This window comes from Stegodyphus dumicola, chromosome 4 (assembly GCF_044657685.1).
Source record: "Stegodyphus dumicola isolate Sdum_Otavi_A_Nest chromosome 4, ASM4465768v1".
Classification (NCBI taxonomy): domain Eukaryota; kingdom Metazoa; phylum Arthropoda; class Arachnida; order Araneae; family Eresidae; genus Stegodyphus; species Stegodyphus dumicola.
The window spans coordinates 218,523,364-218,542,875 of NC_140771.1; the positions used below are offsets into that span (position 1 = coordinate 218,523,364).

General features: G+C 30.4%; 1 protein-coding gene across 1 annotated transcript in view; it reads left to right on the forward strand.

The window, feature by feature from the left end:
* Positions 1–16,670, forward strand: part of LOC118196088 (putative lipid scramblase CLPTM1) — a 126,793-nt gene extending 110,123 nt beyond the window's left edge. Inside the window, exon 12 of the mRNA XM_085815990.1 lies at positions 13,869–16,670. Coding sequence (XP_085672116.1) covers positions 13,869–14,038 — 170 coding nt within the window. The 3' untranslated portion in view covers positions 14,039–16,670. The remainder of the gene's footprint in view (positions 1–13,868) is intronic.
* Positions 16,671–19,512: the final 2,842 nt, after the last annotated feature.

Sequence of the window (19,512 nt, forward strand, 5' to 3'; positions counted from 1 at the left end):
AAATTTATGAGTACATACTCAAAGTTTGTTTTTTCAGAACCTTCAAAATTCATCAGAATGGTGATAAGATCATTAAGCGTGGGAGAGGCAAAAAAAGGTTTTAAATAAAATAGTTGTTGCAAAATGACAGCAAATGTCATAAGCGAGTATAAGTAGTTATATAAGTAATTAAATATATGCAAAAATTCTTCTAATGACCTCTTCCAAACAGAATAATATTTCTGCAAAGAAGTAGCACATATTTAGTTCACTCGTGGTATTTGTGGCTATAAACAGAAGGTCGTCAAAGAACTTAAAACTACTTCCTGATAAGCTATCGAGTTCAAATTTTGTAAGCATATTGATTGCAGATGATAATACAGTATGGTAAAACAAGTTTTATAAAATTCCATTAAATTTTTTTTAAATTTTTTTTTAATTTAATGTTGATACGATTTTTGCACATATTTTCATTTGCAAGACAAACTACAAAAGTCAAAACTTTAACGTTTGCACTGACGTAAAATATTCTTTTAATTGAAATTTGCATGGTATTTTTAATGTAACTTCTGATTTCTGGGTGAATTAGTGAAAGTCAGAAAATGTTTTCGATTATTTGAGGCATTCATTGGATGTAAAAAAAAAAATATTATTCATTGTTATTCATTTACTTTATTGGAAGTAAAAAAATTATTATTCATTGTTGAAAAATGATTTTTCAATTGAAAAATTTTGTTGAAAATGTGTTATTAAGACTAAGAAGATAAAAATTTATCAGGACTGCTGTTCCTTCCAATCTGTTTAGCAAACATGACCTGTCCTGACTAGACAGTGAGTTTGACTACAAACTATGTCCTATGGAGTGTAGCAAGGATGACAAGATGAGAAGTTTATTTATAAGAACTACTGACTAACTAAAGTTTAAATAAAAGCTAACTTTGAATACTTTACACAAATAACTAACACTAAGACTGGCCTTTTAAATTATTATGTATGTAATAGGCAATCTGTGGAAAACTACAATACTCTTTAGCTTTCGAGATGAATAAAACCTTTAGCCTTAAATGCAGACAGCAACTGATGGCAAGCTCACGTGAAATGCAGCGGCAAGGCGGCTCACTTTCTCTCCATCTAACTCTGCTCTTGGCAAAAAGCCACAACTTAAATATTTAAGCATTAGCAGGTACAATTTGCATAAACAAGTTAACGCGTTTATTCTGACCGGAAGTCGAAAATAACAGATGATAGTAAAGTTTTAAAATAAAATAAACATTAGTAAAACATAAGATTCTTACAAATTAAGAAAAGTTTTATAACATAAGCTTTTATTCAAAACTATAAAATTCTTAATATGTCAGAGGCAAAAAATAATTTATGGCATATTTTAATGGGAACAAGAGATTAATTAAGCTTCTTTACAATATCCATTTTTACATGGATTATAAAAGTGCAGAGACATAAATAACAAAATCAAACAGTCGATTTCCAGTGTCAAAAATATATCAAGGGCGCCACATTTTTTTATTATTCATAATATAAATAAATACTCTTCTGTTATCAGGATCGGATTAAAAAAATGTATATGTATGCAAGCATGTGTTCATGTATGCGTGCATATATATATGTATATACAGATACAGTACAAAGTCCATTATCCGGAATGATCTGTAATCCAGACCTCAAAGCCACAAACTTACACATGTGCGTTTGATGCGCGCGTCTGCTACGCATGCGCATAAAGCCAGTAAAGCGGTTACACATGCGCACTTTCGATAGTGAAGAAAGTGACAAAGAGGTTATTGAAAACGAAAAAATTTCGATTGGCAAGTTAGTCGGTATTCTCGACACAGCAATTACAGGATTTGAACAGTGAACTTTGTAACTGAACAAGAAATTATGTCTGTTTATAGAAGAGAGAATTAAAGAGAAAGTATTAGCACAGAAAATGAAGCAACTTAAACAACTTACATTGAAAGAAATGTTTAATAAAATAAACAAATAAATATTAAACTTTTTTTTGTAAATTTCGATACCTTTTAGATCATAATTGCTCTTTATTTCATAAATTACGGTTTCATATTTTTAATTGTATAATTTCTGCATGCCGTCTTACCAGATTTAAATTGATTTTCTATAGTCCGGGAAAACCCCTAATCCGGAATCGTCGAAGTCCCGGCAAGTCCGGATTATGGACTTTGTACTGTATATTCATATATATGTATACAAATGTATACATGTGTTTACACATATATATGCACATGACGTGCATACATATATTCCTGAATTCCTTCCGATAGCAGAACAATAGCTAAATTACTTTTCTTTTTTTAATTTATTAATCATTTGAGTTATAAATAAAAGCTTATTCTATAAAAAAAAATGTTTTTAATTTTTTTATTTATTAAACAACATCTAAAACAGAAGTTCTTATTTCCTCTTCTATTAACTTTCTAACTGGTAACAAATTTCTTGTTTCCTTAGAACCAGTGTAAGGTCGCCATTATCGTAAAATACCAAGAAGAGTTCTTGATCGTAAAACTTCCCGTGCTATTGAGGGTAATTTATTATGTATTGTCATCAGGGTTGGAGGGATGCTTGTCCCCTTAGACATTTGGGGGTGAAAGTAAGACAAAAATCCGGGCTAGCCCTTCTTGACGTATCTTTTAAGTCTAACAGAAACACGGGACAGTCCGTTTCCAAGGGGATATTTAAAATGACAATATTATGGGAGAAATCGTTAAGGAGCTTTCATAAAAGAGCGATATATTCCGGTCAAACCATGAAAGGGTTAAAAAATAAATCATTTACATCTAAAGTTAGTTCTCGTAGTTATAGCTAGTAGAAGACAGTCTGCATATTATCAACCAGTTTTTAATATCTCTGTATGTAATAACTTTTTTTAAATTAGGATACTTTACTTCATCCATTAGATTCCAAAAGTTGTTCTTAGGTTCTGAAATATGTGCTTTTAAAGTCATTTTAAAGAAGAAAAACTGTTTTCCTCAAGAGATAAAGAGACTATAATTTAACATTTTCAGTTATTTCTTCCCTATCAACATTGCCAGATGGGTAACATATAAATGTTACACTTGGTTCTAGTCTAATCAAGTCTTGAAAACATTTCTGAAATTTGGAGTGAAGTTTTATTACTTCATCAGAATATTTCTCTTTGTTTATTGTACCTCCATTTTTAAACAGTTCATCGAAAATATTAAAAAAATTTTTTACTTCATTCTTCATCAACTGGAAAGATATTAGCTTTAACTTGTTTTTGAATATATTAACAAATCCAATCAATTCTAGTATTATTTGATTTTTACCTTCAGTAGTAAGTTGAATTCATTAAAATGGCTTGTATCAACAAAAGCTAAATCCGTCAACTAAATGTTAACACTAAATTCAACGTACGTTTTATCATTCAATTCCAAAAAAATCTATTCTCTTGTAGTAGGTCGCTGATTCTTTGTAAAAATATACTGCAACTTAACCAATGAACATCTGCATGATATAACAATTTTCTGTAATCAGATTTGTTTTCTTCTACTTGGGCTCAAAACATTCTTCTCTGAAGACTTCTTCCTCAAATTGAGTTCACAATTTTCATGCAGATTCCCATAACATGACACATATTTAGAATTTTATAACAGAGGGTCTGTTGGTGAATAATGCATTGCTAAGAAAGGAAATGTGGTATGTCATTGTCTCTGATACATATAGCCCAAAATCCATTAACTTTGCCAATCATTGTTGGGCTCCCATCAGTTGTCATCAATATAACTTTATAAATTAGAATTCCCCCCCCCCCGTACGTATTTTTGAAAGGTGCAGTAAACATCTTCACCTCATGTTTTCTTCTTTAGAGATAATATTGTTAATAATTCTTCTTTTACACTCATATCCTTAAAAAAAAACATGCTTATAAAAAATGTTAAAAAAGTTGAGAAATATCAACCACGTCTCTAGGTTCGTCAAACTTTCTAGGAAAAGCAAATGCAGTTAGTAATATCTCCGGTCAGCTGATCAGAATTCAGCATTTCTATATGACGCATGACAGTTTTACATGAAAGTTGTACGTCTTTAATTTCAGAAATAATTTCATTTTTGATCTTGAATGAATCAATCGCTGGCTTCGAGAAATGCTTTTTTTATCATTTCTGTGTCTGCAAAAAGTTTCTTATGTGTACTAGCACATGACTCATGCAAAAAAATGGAACTGGTGCATCCTTAGATATAGTATTGGGTTTAATAAAATAATGATAGTTGTCTAACTAATTGCGATTTAAATTCTTTGGAAAGTCCATATCGAAACTTCCGTGCATGCTTTTGAAATACCTTTCGACGTTTCCTTTTTTTGGAAGTGCCACATTTGCATGACATAATATATAGCACACACATTTTGCATTTACCATTGTAAAGAAAAACTGTTCTTCCCATTCTGTTCTAAAATTGAATGTCTCCCCTTAACACATGTTCTTGACATTGTACCCCTCTTTTAAAATATGACAGAGTACTATTTTTACCACAAAAACACAAGTAACAAAAAATTGTCAAGTTGAATGTTTGAAGAACTTTGGCGACGGCTAGACTGTGGAGCATGGACTTATTCAATGCTGCAAGCAGCGAACATATGTCAACCGATGAATGTGCAACCAATGTATTAAGCGTCATTGTGTGCTTCCAATGAAGATATATGTGCTGTTCTACACACTCGTTGAATCATTTGTTTAAGTAAATACAGTCACATTGATTGTAAAAAGCCAATTCTCCTGTCTAGCTGGTGTCGGTGTTCCATAAATATGTTTATTTTAGTATGAGCGTCTTAGGGCTTAGTAAAAGCGGTCACCCCAAAATGTCTTGGTATTCCACCGGTCGATCACAATCGATTTAATGCCCACACCTGTTTTTAATGATAGATTATTTTGATTTCCACCTATCAGTTATACATGTTGAAATCAAATTTGAAGATTACATTAAATTTGTTTTGAGTTTTTTTAGCCCCAGCACATGGACACGTATTATAGTTAAAATCCATGTGCTTAAAAGAAAAAAAAATTTTAACTCATATGATTTAAGATTTATGCACAGTAATTAAAACAAATCCAGCCTTTTTGGTCAAAATAGCATATCGAATAAAACTTATTGGAGGAGTTAAAGCACTTGCACTTCTGCAGCTGAAGAAAATGTTCTATATTTAAACTTTCGAAAAAAGTCTGCAAATTTATGAATATTATGCTAATTTGTGTTGCTTTAATTACTCCAATAATCCTCCAATCACTAATCCCGCCTATTAAATGGCAGATGTGAAACTGCATAATGGGAAGAGAAATTTTTAAATGTTACCAGTCTTATGCCAGCTTAGAGAGGTATACTCATCAGCTGTCATGTTAATCTGAGGTATTGAATTGTTATCTGAATGCTTGTCTTTACATTTTTAGCTCAAAGGAGCTATTAGTCTCAAAAGGGGATTTTGCTTTTTTTTTTTTTTTTTTTTTCTGTAAATGGCATATCACTATTATTATTGCTCTGTATTATTTTTAAAGAAATTAAATAATGAAGAATCTGCATGTGTGTATCCTCACATTGTGAAAAAATAATAGTACCTAGAGCCATCAAATTTTGAATAATGTAGTCGAACATATTACTTGGAAGTCCAAATTTTGAATTTCAAATTAAATTTTATTATTTGTTTCATATTTTATAAAACTTTAATGATTTTTTATTAACAAACTTGGAGATTTGAAAGCAAGCAGTGGCAACTTTTTTTGCCCATAGGAGTTAAAATGTTACAAAATAAAACATTTTAACTCCCATGTGCAAGACTTGCCATTCGAAAAAATGCATTATATTTATCTTTCAGTTTTAATTAAGGAACTCAGCTGTATGAAAGCAATGCATTGCTATGGCCAGATATAAAATACATTTATCTTCACCTGGCCAACATGTTGCCATTCAGCAAATCCTAAGGTACTAAGGTAAATTTAATATGGATGGTTATTGAGTAATAAGCTAAGCAATAAACACAGTTCTTAAGAATATTTTTTCTACATTTTAATATGATTGATTTAAATAAACATTTATTAAAATTGAGATGTTTAATTAGAAATACTCAATATTTTTTGCAATTACATTAGCTGGATTCATTAAAATCATTCTATACTTTTTCTTTTTTATGATAACTATTTTAGGCCGCTGGCCTCACGAGCGGTTAGTAAGTTAATAAAGTTGATAATAAAAAGACCCCCCAAAAATTTTGTCAGCCATCTCACTAAGCAATCTGAATGCAGTCAAATACCGAAAATCCACCGACATGAAATCCGCGTTGCCTCTCAAAATATAAACCTTCAGTTTATACCTTCTGGAAACCGCAATATTGAGTACAAATTATCGAAGCAAAAATACTTATTGAATAACGCCATCATAATTACCGAATAATAATGAGTCATAATGGAAATATCAAATTATTGACATCATGATAAAAGTTTTTTCTCCTCTAATCTCTGCATCGAGGTAAGAAAGCAGACGATTCACTCAATTCTTCTTTCAAATTCACGATTCATGCTGTATTTTCTGAGCTTTGTTATTTCATGAGATTATTTAGTGCTGCCTTTTTTTTATTTGGATATTTTATGGATAAATTAAGAATATTTTAAATTTCAGCGCTTTTTAATACAATTACAGTTTAGAAATGCACTCATGATTTTACTGCTTGCTGTGTTGAAAAACGTAAGCACGTTGCATTGATGGTAATGCAAAAAGTGCAAATTCTGCAAAAGATGGAGACAGGTACTACTCCTCGGTTTAAAGCAGAATCGTATGGAATTGCGATGCGATTGTGTATGATATACAGAAAAATAAAGAAAAGCTGTTGGAATTTTACAGGAACAGTGATTCTAACACCGGAATCCGAAACCGGAAATCTTTCCATGAGGCGAAATCGGCAAACCTCGATGCTGTGCATATATAATACAATGAATAATATAATAAATTTATATATGTAATAATAGTTTAATGCATATAATAAGTTATTGCAATAATGTATATAATAATTTAATTAAATGTATTTAATATGCCTCATTTATTTTGCACTTTTAGTCTGAATATTATTATTTATCTTTTCTGTCCTGAAATCCACAAAATCCACACAACCTCTGACCCCAAGCTTTACAGATTTCTGGAATTCTACTGTATTAATATAATCGACTGAAAAAAGTCTAAAAGTATATGTCAACAACTAAACACTGCATTAGGAATTCTAAACATATGCTGCTATGCAGCTTTTAAAAATTTTGTAGTTTTGTTGTTGAACTATATGTGGCATGATTGAAGAAAACAATGCTAAATAATAAAGCAAAAATGACAAACTAAAAATAAATGAATAAATAAAAGAAGTTTAGCTGAAGTGAGTGCAAGAGTAGACTGCGAACTCGGGAAATTTAAAACCACTTCTTTGTATTAATTATTGTGTGATCTAACTTTTTCTTAATTTCTGTGTTTAACTAAAAAGCATTTTCAGAGCTATTGAAGTTCTTGAAATTTTATGTGAAAGAAAATTAATAATGGAAATGCATCTTATTGCAATCCCAGGTTTCACTTGAATTCTATATATTTGTGGGGGACCATATTGTAAATAACTTTGTGAACACTTAATAAACATTATTTGAAGAGTGTAAATTGAACCTGAATTTCCAAGTGATATTTATATTGTTTAACTTTCGTTGTTGATATGATAGATAATATCTTCCAGATGCCAGTATGCTGTTGTCATTTGCAAAATAAACATTAGTTCCCCCCCCCCCCAAATTTAATCTGTCTATTATTGAAAAGCAGACTAAGTGGTTCAAAAGGAATAAATGCAGTTCTTCCTCTCTATTATTATTAAATAGTAGCTGATTTCATAAAAATCATTGTATATATTTTTTCTTTTTTATAATAATTATTTTAGATGACTGACCATACAAATGGCTAATTAATCTTAATTTAAAAAATAAATAGTTTAGAGTATTAGAAACTCAATATAGCAGAGAGTGGTTACTTGCATGCATGAGAATAAATAATACACAACATACCTGTTGGGAGTTTGGAATACAAGTAAAGTTTTATTGGAGTGCACAGTTATAGAAGAATATAAAAACAGTGGCGCCATCTATGGGCCAAGAACATATTTAAAGCTAACCTTTTTTACACTCCCACTTTAGGTTTAAATATCATCCTAATTAAATACAATGAGAAATTACATCAGCACACATACATATAATAAAACATTAAATTACATTGGTCTTCATTTTAAACCCATCATTTTTGCAGACATTTCATGTTTTGCACTGTTTACAATTTTTGTCAAAAAGTCTGCAATCATATCATTAATAGTCTTATATTGTATGTCAATGTGCTGAAGTTTCACAGCTTCTCGCACGAAATGATGTTGTATATCAATATGCTTTGATCTACCATGATACACACTATTTTTGCTGAGATTAATAGCACTGTTGTTATCGCAGTATAATAATACTGGCTTTGCAGTAATAATCCCAAGTTCTTTAACAATTTTGTTGAGCCATATGGCTTCTTTAGTAGCTGCAGAAAGAGCCATATATTCGGCTTCTGTTGTACTAGTTGCAATGGTTGGTTGACGCTTACTACACCACCTCCGATGAGGAAAACATATCCAGTGGTTGATCGTTGATCCCCAGCATCACCTCCATAGTTTGAGTCGCTGTAACCAAGGACATCAGCACTATGGTCCTTTGAAAAAGACAATGTAGCATCTGTAGTGGCTCGAAGATACCGCATGATGCGCTTGACAGCATTCCAGTGAACCCTTGCCGGATTATTGGAGAACTGGCTAAGGAAATTCACAGCATAAGTTATATCTGGCCGTGTTGCTTGAGCTGCATAAAGAAGACTCCCAATGGCAGCCTGATAAGGAACAGGTAGCTTTTGTTCCTTACTAGTTGGTATCTGCACTTTAGATAACACTTGATTTTGGTCTAATGGTGTTTTTACACCATGAGATTCATGCATATTATATTTGCAAAGCATACTCTCTACATACTGAGTTTGACTAAGGCTAATGGACCCTTTAGTTCTATCTCGTTCAATTTTAATTCCTAAGCAATAATTTGCTGGTCCCAAGTCTTTCATTTCAAATTTTTCTTTAAGTTGTTGTTTTACCCAATTTTTAAGTTCTATGTTATTACTAAAAATGAGTAAGTCATCAACATAAATAGTAACAATAACAAGATCTTTATTTTCATTTATTTTAATATAGACACAACTATCAAAAGAACTTTGCCTCAGTCCCATTTCTATTAAACCCTTTTCTAACAGTTGGTACCATAGTCTACCACTCTGCTTTAAACCATCTAATGCTTTGTTTAATTTTAGGACCTTTCCCTTTAAGTTTTGCTTGTAAAATTCACTGAAACCGTCTGGAATTTTCATATAAATGTCTTCATTTAGAGTTGCCTGTACAAAAGCCATTACAGCATCCATTTGGTCAATTTCCCAATCATATATAGCTGCATAAGCTAATAAAACTCTTAATGTTACGTATCGGACAACTGGTGCAAATGTTTCAGTATAATCTATTCCCTCAATCTGAGAATAGCCCTTAGCAACTAAACGTGTTTTATATCTTTCAATCTTGCCTACTGAATTACATTTAATTTTGAAAACCCATTTACAATCTACAATGTTCTTATCATAAGGTTTATCTGTTATTTCCCATGTTTTGTTTTTAATATGGCCTAATATAGTCTCCCATATAGAATCCTTCCAATGGTTTGCATCATTGCTCCTTAATGCTTCAACAATGGTTTTCGGTTCAGAATACATACCATTTGTTGCTGCTGCCATAGCTTTAACAAAGCACATTCGATCTAAATTTGGCATTGGCATTTCTGGCATCCCATGTGTGTCATAGTCCGTATAACTATTTGGGAATCTAAGTTTTCTGTTTCTAGTCAATGTAGGTAGCTCATCAACTACACTACTGTTATCATGGCTATCATTTTGAGCAGTATTATGTTCATCGTGATTAGATTTAACACTAGCATTAACTAATTCATGATCAGACTGAGTATTATCATTAACCATCCCTTCCAATTCACCGTTCTGATCATCAGCTATTGCATTCTCAGTATCTGAAAATGTCATAATCACGCTCCCACTGAATGAGGATTCATCATAGAATTTTGGCATATTACTTGCCTTTTTGTAGTACATTTCATTTTCCAAAAATTGTACATCTCGTGCATTTATTATTTCATACGTTTTTGGGATCTATTAATCGATAGCCTTTTCTATCCTGACAGTACCCAACAAGCATTAATTCCTTTGCTTTTATATCCCACTTTTTACGTTTTTGCTTTGGAATGTGAGCAAATGCACGACATCCAAATACTCTCAAGTATTCTAAACTTGGCTTATCCCCATACCGTTTTTCATAAGGGATCATACCTGCAACTGCAATAGTTGGAGATATATTTTTACAGTGATTTGCAGTTTGCACTGCTTCAGCCCAATAATTTTGATCAAGGTGAGCATCCACCAACATTGATCGTGCTCGCTCTACAAGAGTTCTGTTACTACGTTCAGCTACACCCATTTGCTCTGGTGTAAATGGAATAGATTTTTGATGCTGAATTCCATTTGATGCTAAATAGTTATCCATCTCATTGTTTACATACTCAGTACCATTATCTGAGTGTAAGATTTTGATTGATTTGCCAGTTTGCCTTTCCACAAATGCTTGAAATATTTTGAATTTTTCAAAAACTTCAGATTTATTTTTCAAAAAATAAACAAAAATCATTCGCAACAAATCATCAATAAAACTAGTAAAGTAGCGAGAACCACCAATTGATGTAACATTCATAGGCCCACACAGGTCACTATGTACTATGCCTAATAACTCTTTTGCACGCTTAGCTTTTTCCTTGGGAAATGGTTGTCTATGCATTTTGCCTTTAATGCATGACACACAATTTAACAATTTTCCGTTAAATGTAAAACCTTCGACCATATCTTTTAATCTGGTCATTCCTCCTTCACTTAAATGGCCCACTCTTTTGTGTAATAATTCATTTGAAATATTTTTATCAGTAATTAAAGTCCACTCATTACATAAATCAAGAGAAGACAAATTATCTCCCATACCTGTTCCAGTAGCAACTAAATGTTTACCATCATACACAAAACATCTTTCACTTGTAAAAATACTAACCATTCCAAATACTTTATTTAAATACTTAATGGACAGCAAATTGGCTGTTAACTTTGGAACGTGTAAAACATTACTAAAAGTTACAGACTCCCTTTTTTTATTTCTAGATAAGAGGAAAGTTATTTTACCCTTACCCTCTACTTCTATTACTGAACTTCCTACTTTTATTTGATGAATACTAGCATCCTGATAATCATCTAATAATTCTTTATGTGGAGTCATGTGGTAAGAAGCACAAGAATCCATGTACCAAATATTGGGATGTGGATTAGAATTAGCTACACTAATTTCCACTACATAAGCTTCTTCCCCCTTTTTATGTTTTAATCCAACATTAGACTTTTTGTTAAACTTGTTTTCATTATATCTATCCTTTTTGAGAGGTGACTTCTGACAATCAGAGCTTTTGTGGCCAAACAAATTGCATTTAAAACATTTTCCTTTAAAGTACCTTTTGCTTCCGATATTTTTATTAACAAATGCGTATTCCTTACTTTCATTGACTAGGGGTTTTGAATCTTCAGCTAACAAGCGATTTTTAACATTGTCAACTGTTATTGCCTCACCACAATTTTTCAAAGCCATTATAAGAGGTTCAAACCTATCAGGTAAATTAGCTAAAATTATTCCTGCAATTAATTCTTCATCAGGTTTAACTGCTGATAAGATGAAATGACCCTATGTAAATAGTCAGACATATCCTTACAATCAGTATAACGGGTATTCACTAATGTTTTAATTATTGAAACCTTTCTTGTGATTCCCTTATCCTATGTTTCAGCTAATACTTTCCAAGCTTCCTTTCCACTTGTTAAATCCCTTATATCATTGAAAATAATTTCACTTACCCCTTCAACTATATATGACAAAGCTTTGGTATCCTTTACTGGATCTTCTTTTGTACCCTCTACATAAGCCCATAAATCTAATTTAATAAGATGCATTTTCATGGAAAATTTCCAATCCATGTAATTTTCCCTTCCACTCAATTGTTTATGACTAAATGAACCTTCTCCCCCTGGCATTTTTCCTTTTTTAATTTTAATCAACAAGAGACAAAAAAAATTATAATTTGAGATAAATTTAAATAAATTTTCTATTGAATTAATTTTATTCTCAAAGAAACATTTGCCCAAATAATTAACAGTCAAAAATATTTGTACTAGTTAAGCTTTTGCAACCATGTGCTATGGCTAACCCTAACATAACCATGTGGTCAATTCTGGTTAAAGTAATTCTAAAAATTTACAAATAGAATTAAATAAACAAACTAACTTAACTAGACACTAGATTATTTATCCTCATTTCTTAATCTGGCCTGGGCCCATAACCTATTAGAAACTCAATATAGCAGAGAGTGGTTACTTGCATGCATGAGAATAAATAATACACAACATACCTGTTGGGAGTTTGGAACACAAGTAAAGTTTTATTGGAGTGCACAGTTATAGAAGAATATAAAAACAGTGGCGCCATCTATGGGCCAAGAACATATTTAAAGCTAACCTTTTTTACATAGAGATTTATTAGCATTTAAAATTATTTGCAATGAAATCTACCATATTAAAGGATATACAATAAAAAAATTAATGAAAAAAAAATTGTTAGTTTTTCTGAAAAATTTCAGTTAACCAGTGGCCATGGGCCATCAGTGAACTTCAATAGTTCAACTGAAGTTCGAACCCTGGTGAACAAGTTGGCTGCATAGAAGTTTGGGTTTTCTTCATGTGTAATGTCAGTTTACTGTAAAAAAAGTCTTCACAAAAGTATCCCTTTACCTAAACATTTAGCCTTGTATACTTTGTGATATTCCAAATAACTCTTTAATTGTAAAAAATTGCAAGTTTTTCATCTTCTGGTGATAGTCACAGAGCATTTTTGATGATTTATATGGGAACAATTTTTAAAATGTGTTATCAGGAATATTGTGTATTTTATGGATATTCTGTTCAACAAAAGAAAATTACTACCTGTTTTCCCATTACAAATATCTGTAACATAATTTCCCCCTTTTGTGTGTGTATTGCTATTTCACGAGGCATAATAGTTTAATTTATCATTAATGTGGTCTGGTAAATTGCTGGCTTTTAGAAATGTGGCCATTCTATGAGACTTTAAGATGTTTAACTTTTAAATTAAAACTCTGCTTTAGTTAAATTCAGCAATTTCAGAGTAATCTCTGCGTATAATAATTTATATCTTCATATTATTTTAAGATACTATCTCTAATTGCTGCAATTTACAATACAATTAATTTATGCTATTTGTAACATATGCCATAATATATATATATATATATATATATATTTATAAACATTAGATTTATTTGTAATTGATAAAAAGTATTTATAATGTCATACATTTATATGCTTTGGTTCCAAACAAATGGTTTTTGCTCCTCATAATACCGAGTTTTAATCATATATCTGATTGATAATTTTATTAAATCTCTGAAATGGGTGATAATTTTGATACGTGAATTAAAAAAAAATGTCACAAATAAGTATGTAGATCTTTAGCTGATTTTTATGGAAATAATATTCATCAAAGATTTAATTTGAAATTAATCATTTTATTATGTTATGTATATTAGATATCATGTTATAATATGCAGTTTGTATAAATAATTATTTAATTTCAACTAATTCCCCCCCTTTTTTTCCAGATATTGTGTTTTTTATTTACCTATATCAGAGATGGATCTATCGTGTAGATCCGAAAAGGATGAATGAATTTGGAACTAGTGGAGAAATGGAAACCCAACACTCTGAAGTTAATGGTGCTGTTTGTACTATTAATGAAGTAAAACCCATTGAAGAAAAGAAAAAAGATTAATTTTTAATCATAAACTCTTATGGTTTGTTGTAATTATGAATTGTTGTTTTCAGGTTATATTTATCTCTCATTGTATAAAGAAAAACAGTTTTTTAAGTGAAATGTATTGGTCAATAATGTTTTTTAGTATATTTATTTTTCTTGCAGTAGTGTATTTCCATTATTAAGATCTGTATTATATTTTGATAAAAGACGATGTGATATAGTTTGAGAACAAGTTTTTTTATTGTTAAATGATTGAATTATGAATCATAGCATACATTCAAACTATCTGTATTTATACTTTCATGTGTATAAAAGTATATTTTATACATTATTCCAAATTAAAGATTCAAACCATTTTTATGCGAAAAAATTTATATTTTACATCTCAAACTATAATAAATTTTAATTTTCATATTTTAATATAAAATTACCATCTCATAAATTGCAGGATTAGATTGCATAAATATAACAGTATTTTTCAAGTAAAAAAAAAATTTCATTTTGAATGAACTTGACCATGTTTGAGAATTTGTTAATTTTTATATATTGCAGTATACATATAAAGGGGCACTAAGGAATTAATTAGCCTTTAAATTAATTTATTTTGATGTTATTAAAATAACTTATTGTGAAATTAAATATCAGATGACTTTGTTTATTTTTATATATTAAGATTTTGAAATGCTCATGAAATTTTTCAGTGTTATGTGCTCAGCAAAACTCAGAAGGGAATGTGCCATCCCATATGAAGCCATTTTATAAAATGGCTTCATATGGGATGGCACATGAATAATACTTCATCTAAAGTTTTAAATTTAAAATTAATGTATAGATTTGTAAGAAATGCAAAGAACTATGAGTGTTATTTTATTTAAAGACCTGCCATAAAGTTCAACACTTTTTTAGAAGATGATTTTTTATTGTTAATTGGAAATAATTGTGCAGATGCAGAGCATTTTTATTGGTATATAAATAGCTATAGTGAACCCTGTACTTGTGAGTGCTTCTGAACATGACTCTCTCTGACTTAACCAAGGCTGTCAAAAACGTATCAGGCTGACTACCAAAGTATCTAATTTTATTATCAAAAAAAATTTTTCAACTAAACACATCAAAAGGCTAATGGGTCAAATTCTTATTATAGCTGTTAATCTGTTTTATGGAAAGCCATAGTTAATTTTTATTTATTTATGTGTTATTATTTTTAATTATTAACTTTACATACTCATCAAAATATAATTTATCATACAGTTTGAGGCTTGATTGGGCACTTATGATACAGCACTCTTTAAATGATTCTTCACATTCCTTTAATCCTTATACTATTTTTTGCCTGAGCAGATGGTAACATAAGAGAAAAGTGTTTCAAGTGATACCAGGGCAGTATCCTGTTTTTAACATTATTAAAATCTTGTATATTAATTTCAAATTTGTTAGTTCAGTGCATAAATGCATGTCTCTTCCCCCAAATTCATAAATTTCAAGTGATTGTCTCCAAAAAGAAAGCATGAATCATCAATAAGAATTGTGATTTTTTTATTGTTTTTTAGTGCCTAAGATCTGTTTTCTATACCTTAAATTATATTTACAGTACACAAATAAATTGTGTACAGTTACAGTATTACAAAATAAATAGATAAATACAAGATGAAGTTTTTCTGAATTTTCGCATTATGCGATTTGCTACTTATGTTTGTCATGATGTGTAATGTTTTAATGTAATATTAAATGGATATACTACACTGTAGAAGGAGTCCAAGAGCATTGAGTAGGTACGTTATACAAATTAATGATTTGCATCATTGATAGTCATCTTCTGTAAGACAATCACATACGCAGGAGACCAAAGTTACTGAATGTGGGTAGTTGTCTTTGAGAGGGTTCACTTTACCATTTTTCATAGCTATCAAAACTCAAATTTTATTGTGTATTCATGTGAAATGATGCATGGAATTCAGTTATAAAAGTACATTTGATTTATAATAAATTTTACACAAACAAAAATTTTAAAGGACTTCCGAACTGTTGTTTCTCATGTCATATGTATTATACATGATTTTTTTAATGATTGTTTTCAAGGTTTATTACTTTTTTTGCTCAGTCTGCTCACTTATGTTTTTAATTACACCATTCATTCAAGAATTAATAGCCTGATAATTTTATACTCATTTTATAGATTTGTTCCTGAAAATCTTATATTTTTGTTATTTAGTAATTTAGTATAAAATTCCAATATATGTACTATGTTATATTTTAATGTAATCAAATAAGCTGTATTAAAATTCCTTAAGTGTAAAGTAACTGCGGCTGGGGTTGCCATTTTGCATAGAAAGCTAGTAGAATCATAATTTGTAAATAAATAAATATTCTTAGCTGAAATTTTATATGATTACCTTTTAATATTTTTGAAAAGTGTATTTGGAAATTTGCTCATATGTTTCAAAAAAATTTTTTACGAAGAAAATTTCCTTCATGTTTAGAATACAACACTTGTATAGGCATATGTATTTTTTCTCTAAATTCATGATAGATTTCTTAATTGATTTTAAAAGAGATGCAAATTTTTTCTCTTTCTGCATTAATTTTTCTAGTAATTTGCCATATTTTTGTCAAATGAAGTGAAATTAAAAAAAAGTAGCCTACGTTACTTTGAAAGTCTCTTTTTTCCACTTTGTGAAACACTCACCTGATTGTATAATATTATAATAATATAAAATTGTCATAAAGAAATTTCCCAAAACATGAATAAATCATATTAAAAGCAATAATGCTCGTCTAACTTCCACTTCTTCTAAAATTGGAAAGCATTAGATAACAGTTGTGGGCTGTCCTTAATAACATGCTGAGGATATACTATATATATATATAAAAGTGAATTTTAGATCATTCAACATTATATGTATATATGTGTGTATAATGTTTGAACGATTACACTTATTTATGTAAACGCAACGTATTAATTTTATTTAAAATGTATTTTCCCGATTGGCAACAACAGTTTTTTTTTCAGAACGATAATATTTTTGAACTGTAAGTTTTTGAGCAGTAATGTTGACGGTAATGTTTCTGAATAAAGCAAGCATTTAACAATTAATGTTTGACGGAATGTGTTTTTAATAAAGGAACTAATTAAATGCTAACATTTCAGAAGTTGGATAAACTAGAATTATTATTTAGATTTAACAACGTATTGCCTTAACGTACGCTAAGCCTAAACTGAATGCGGAAGCTCGCCAAAACTGAAAGTAGAAAGGTATGTGAATTTATAAACTGTTTATGTTATGTCTAAGTATTAAACGGAAAGAACTTGAGTATAATTATTGTATTAGTATTTGAAAATTGAAGTCTAAGATGGCTTATTTGGCAAGAGGCAAAAAATGTGATTTAAAAGAACTTGCTTTGGAACTTGATGTAGATGTCCCTTCTGATATTAAAATTGTAGGCTTAAGAGATATGATTTTGAATAGTAAGAATTATAATGAAGACTTTACTAAACAAATGCTAGATAGAATTATAAATGATCGTTTAGACAGGGAAAAGTTAGAAATTTTAGAAAAAGATAAGCAACGAGTATTTGAAATGGAAATTATAGAAAAAGATAAGCAAAGAGCATTTGAAATGGAAATTATAGAAAGAGATAAGCAAAGAACTTTTGAACTTGAAAAATTTAAAATAGAAGAGGAAATCAGAAGTAGTAATGTAAATGATTCTGTTTCTTCTAATGTTTGTAGAAGTAATATTTGTGATATGAGTAAATTAATGCATAAGTATGATTTGAATGAAGGTGATATAAGTTTTTATTTAGTTTTATTTGAGAGACAGGCATGACGTATTGAGTTAGAAGAACAAAACTGGGTTTCTCATCTGTTGGGTCTATTGCCTTATGAAATAACTCAATTAATTGCCCGTGAATCAGAAGAGAAAGCTAACGACTATAAGCACGTTGAACAACTGCTACTGAGAAAATTTAAGTTAAGCCCTGAACAGTTTCGGCAAAAGTTCGTTGATCATATTAAAATGTTGCGTAATACGTGGAAGGACTTCATGTTTGAATTAAAAAATTATTTTGAAGAGTGGCTTGCTGGATTAAATGTAACAGATTTTGACTCTTTAAAACAACTTATTATTACTGATCAATTAAAGAAGAGGGTCCCCGCTGCTATCCGAGACCATTTCATTGATGATTGGTCTAAATTCATTAATCCTGAAGAGTTGGCTGAAAAACTAGATGAATATGAAAATATTCGGGCAGGGATAAAAGTACTTCAAGTAGAAAATAAAACTTTTAGGCATAATTTTAAGCCCAAATCTGGTTCTAAATTTTATGAAGGATCCTATAATCAGTATTCAAGACAAAGAAATGTTAAAGATTCCATGCAGACAGATGGTAATTTCAAAGTGGGTTTTAAAAACAGTTTTGATAATAAATACAATCTGAGAGATAAATTTTATAAAACAGACGAAAGGAAAAGGGAATATAATCCTGGCATCCGCAATGAAAAGGGTGAGTCGAAATGCTTCAATTGTAATGATTATGGACATATAGCGACGGATTGTCCTCAGCCTAAAAAAGAAATTATTTGCAGGAAATGTAATGAAAAGGGTCATACTTTTAAAAAGTGTACGTCTAAGAATCCAGACTTGACAAATGTTAAAAATTATTTATCCGTGGACCAGAATTCAGGTGTTTCACCAGCTGTATATTTAAAGTGTGCTCGCATCAATAATGGAGAAGAAATTACTGCAATCATAGATACGGGTTCTAGTTCGTGTTTATTGAAACAGTCTGCGGCTAAGAGACTGAATCTTATTGTAAAACCTGATGTGGAGGAATTGTTTGGCTTTGGGAACCAGAATAAACCAGCCGCTAGAACATTGGGAAAAGTAACTGTTAACTTGGAGATTGATAATGTGGAAGGAAAGGATATTACAGTTCTAATTGTAGGAGATGAAATGCAACCATGCGACTTATTAGTTGGTTGAACATGGATTGATTTACCGCATATTGCATACGCCAAGATAGGTAATACCTTGCACATACGCTATGCTAATGACTGCCCATTTTCACAGTTGCAAAATGATAGCAACACTCCGCGAATTAAACTGAAGGCTTCCCAAGAAACTCAAATCGAAAGTAATACGGTTAATTTCGTGAAAGTTAAAACTGATGAAATAAATAACGGTTATGTTTTAATAAGTGGATCGGAAGATGAGTTGGGCTCATTATTGGAAGTAATACAGGGGGAAACATTGATACCAGTCACTAACTACCGTGATCGAAAACTAATTTTGAAAGAGAATCAATGTATCGGTAGAGCGGAAGTAGCAGAATTAGTTGAACCAAGTTCAGATCAGAAAACTGAAAATTCAAGTCAAAAGGAAATACTGATAATAAATGAAATTAAGAAGTTTAAGAGACCAATTACTTTAAAAGAAATTAAAGTTAATAACAATATTACGCCAGAGAGGAAACAGGAAGTTTTACATTT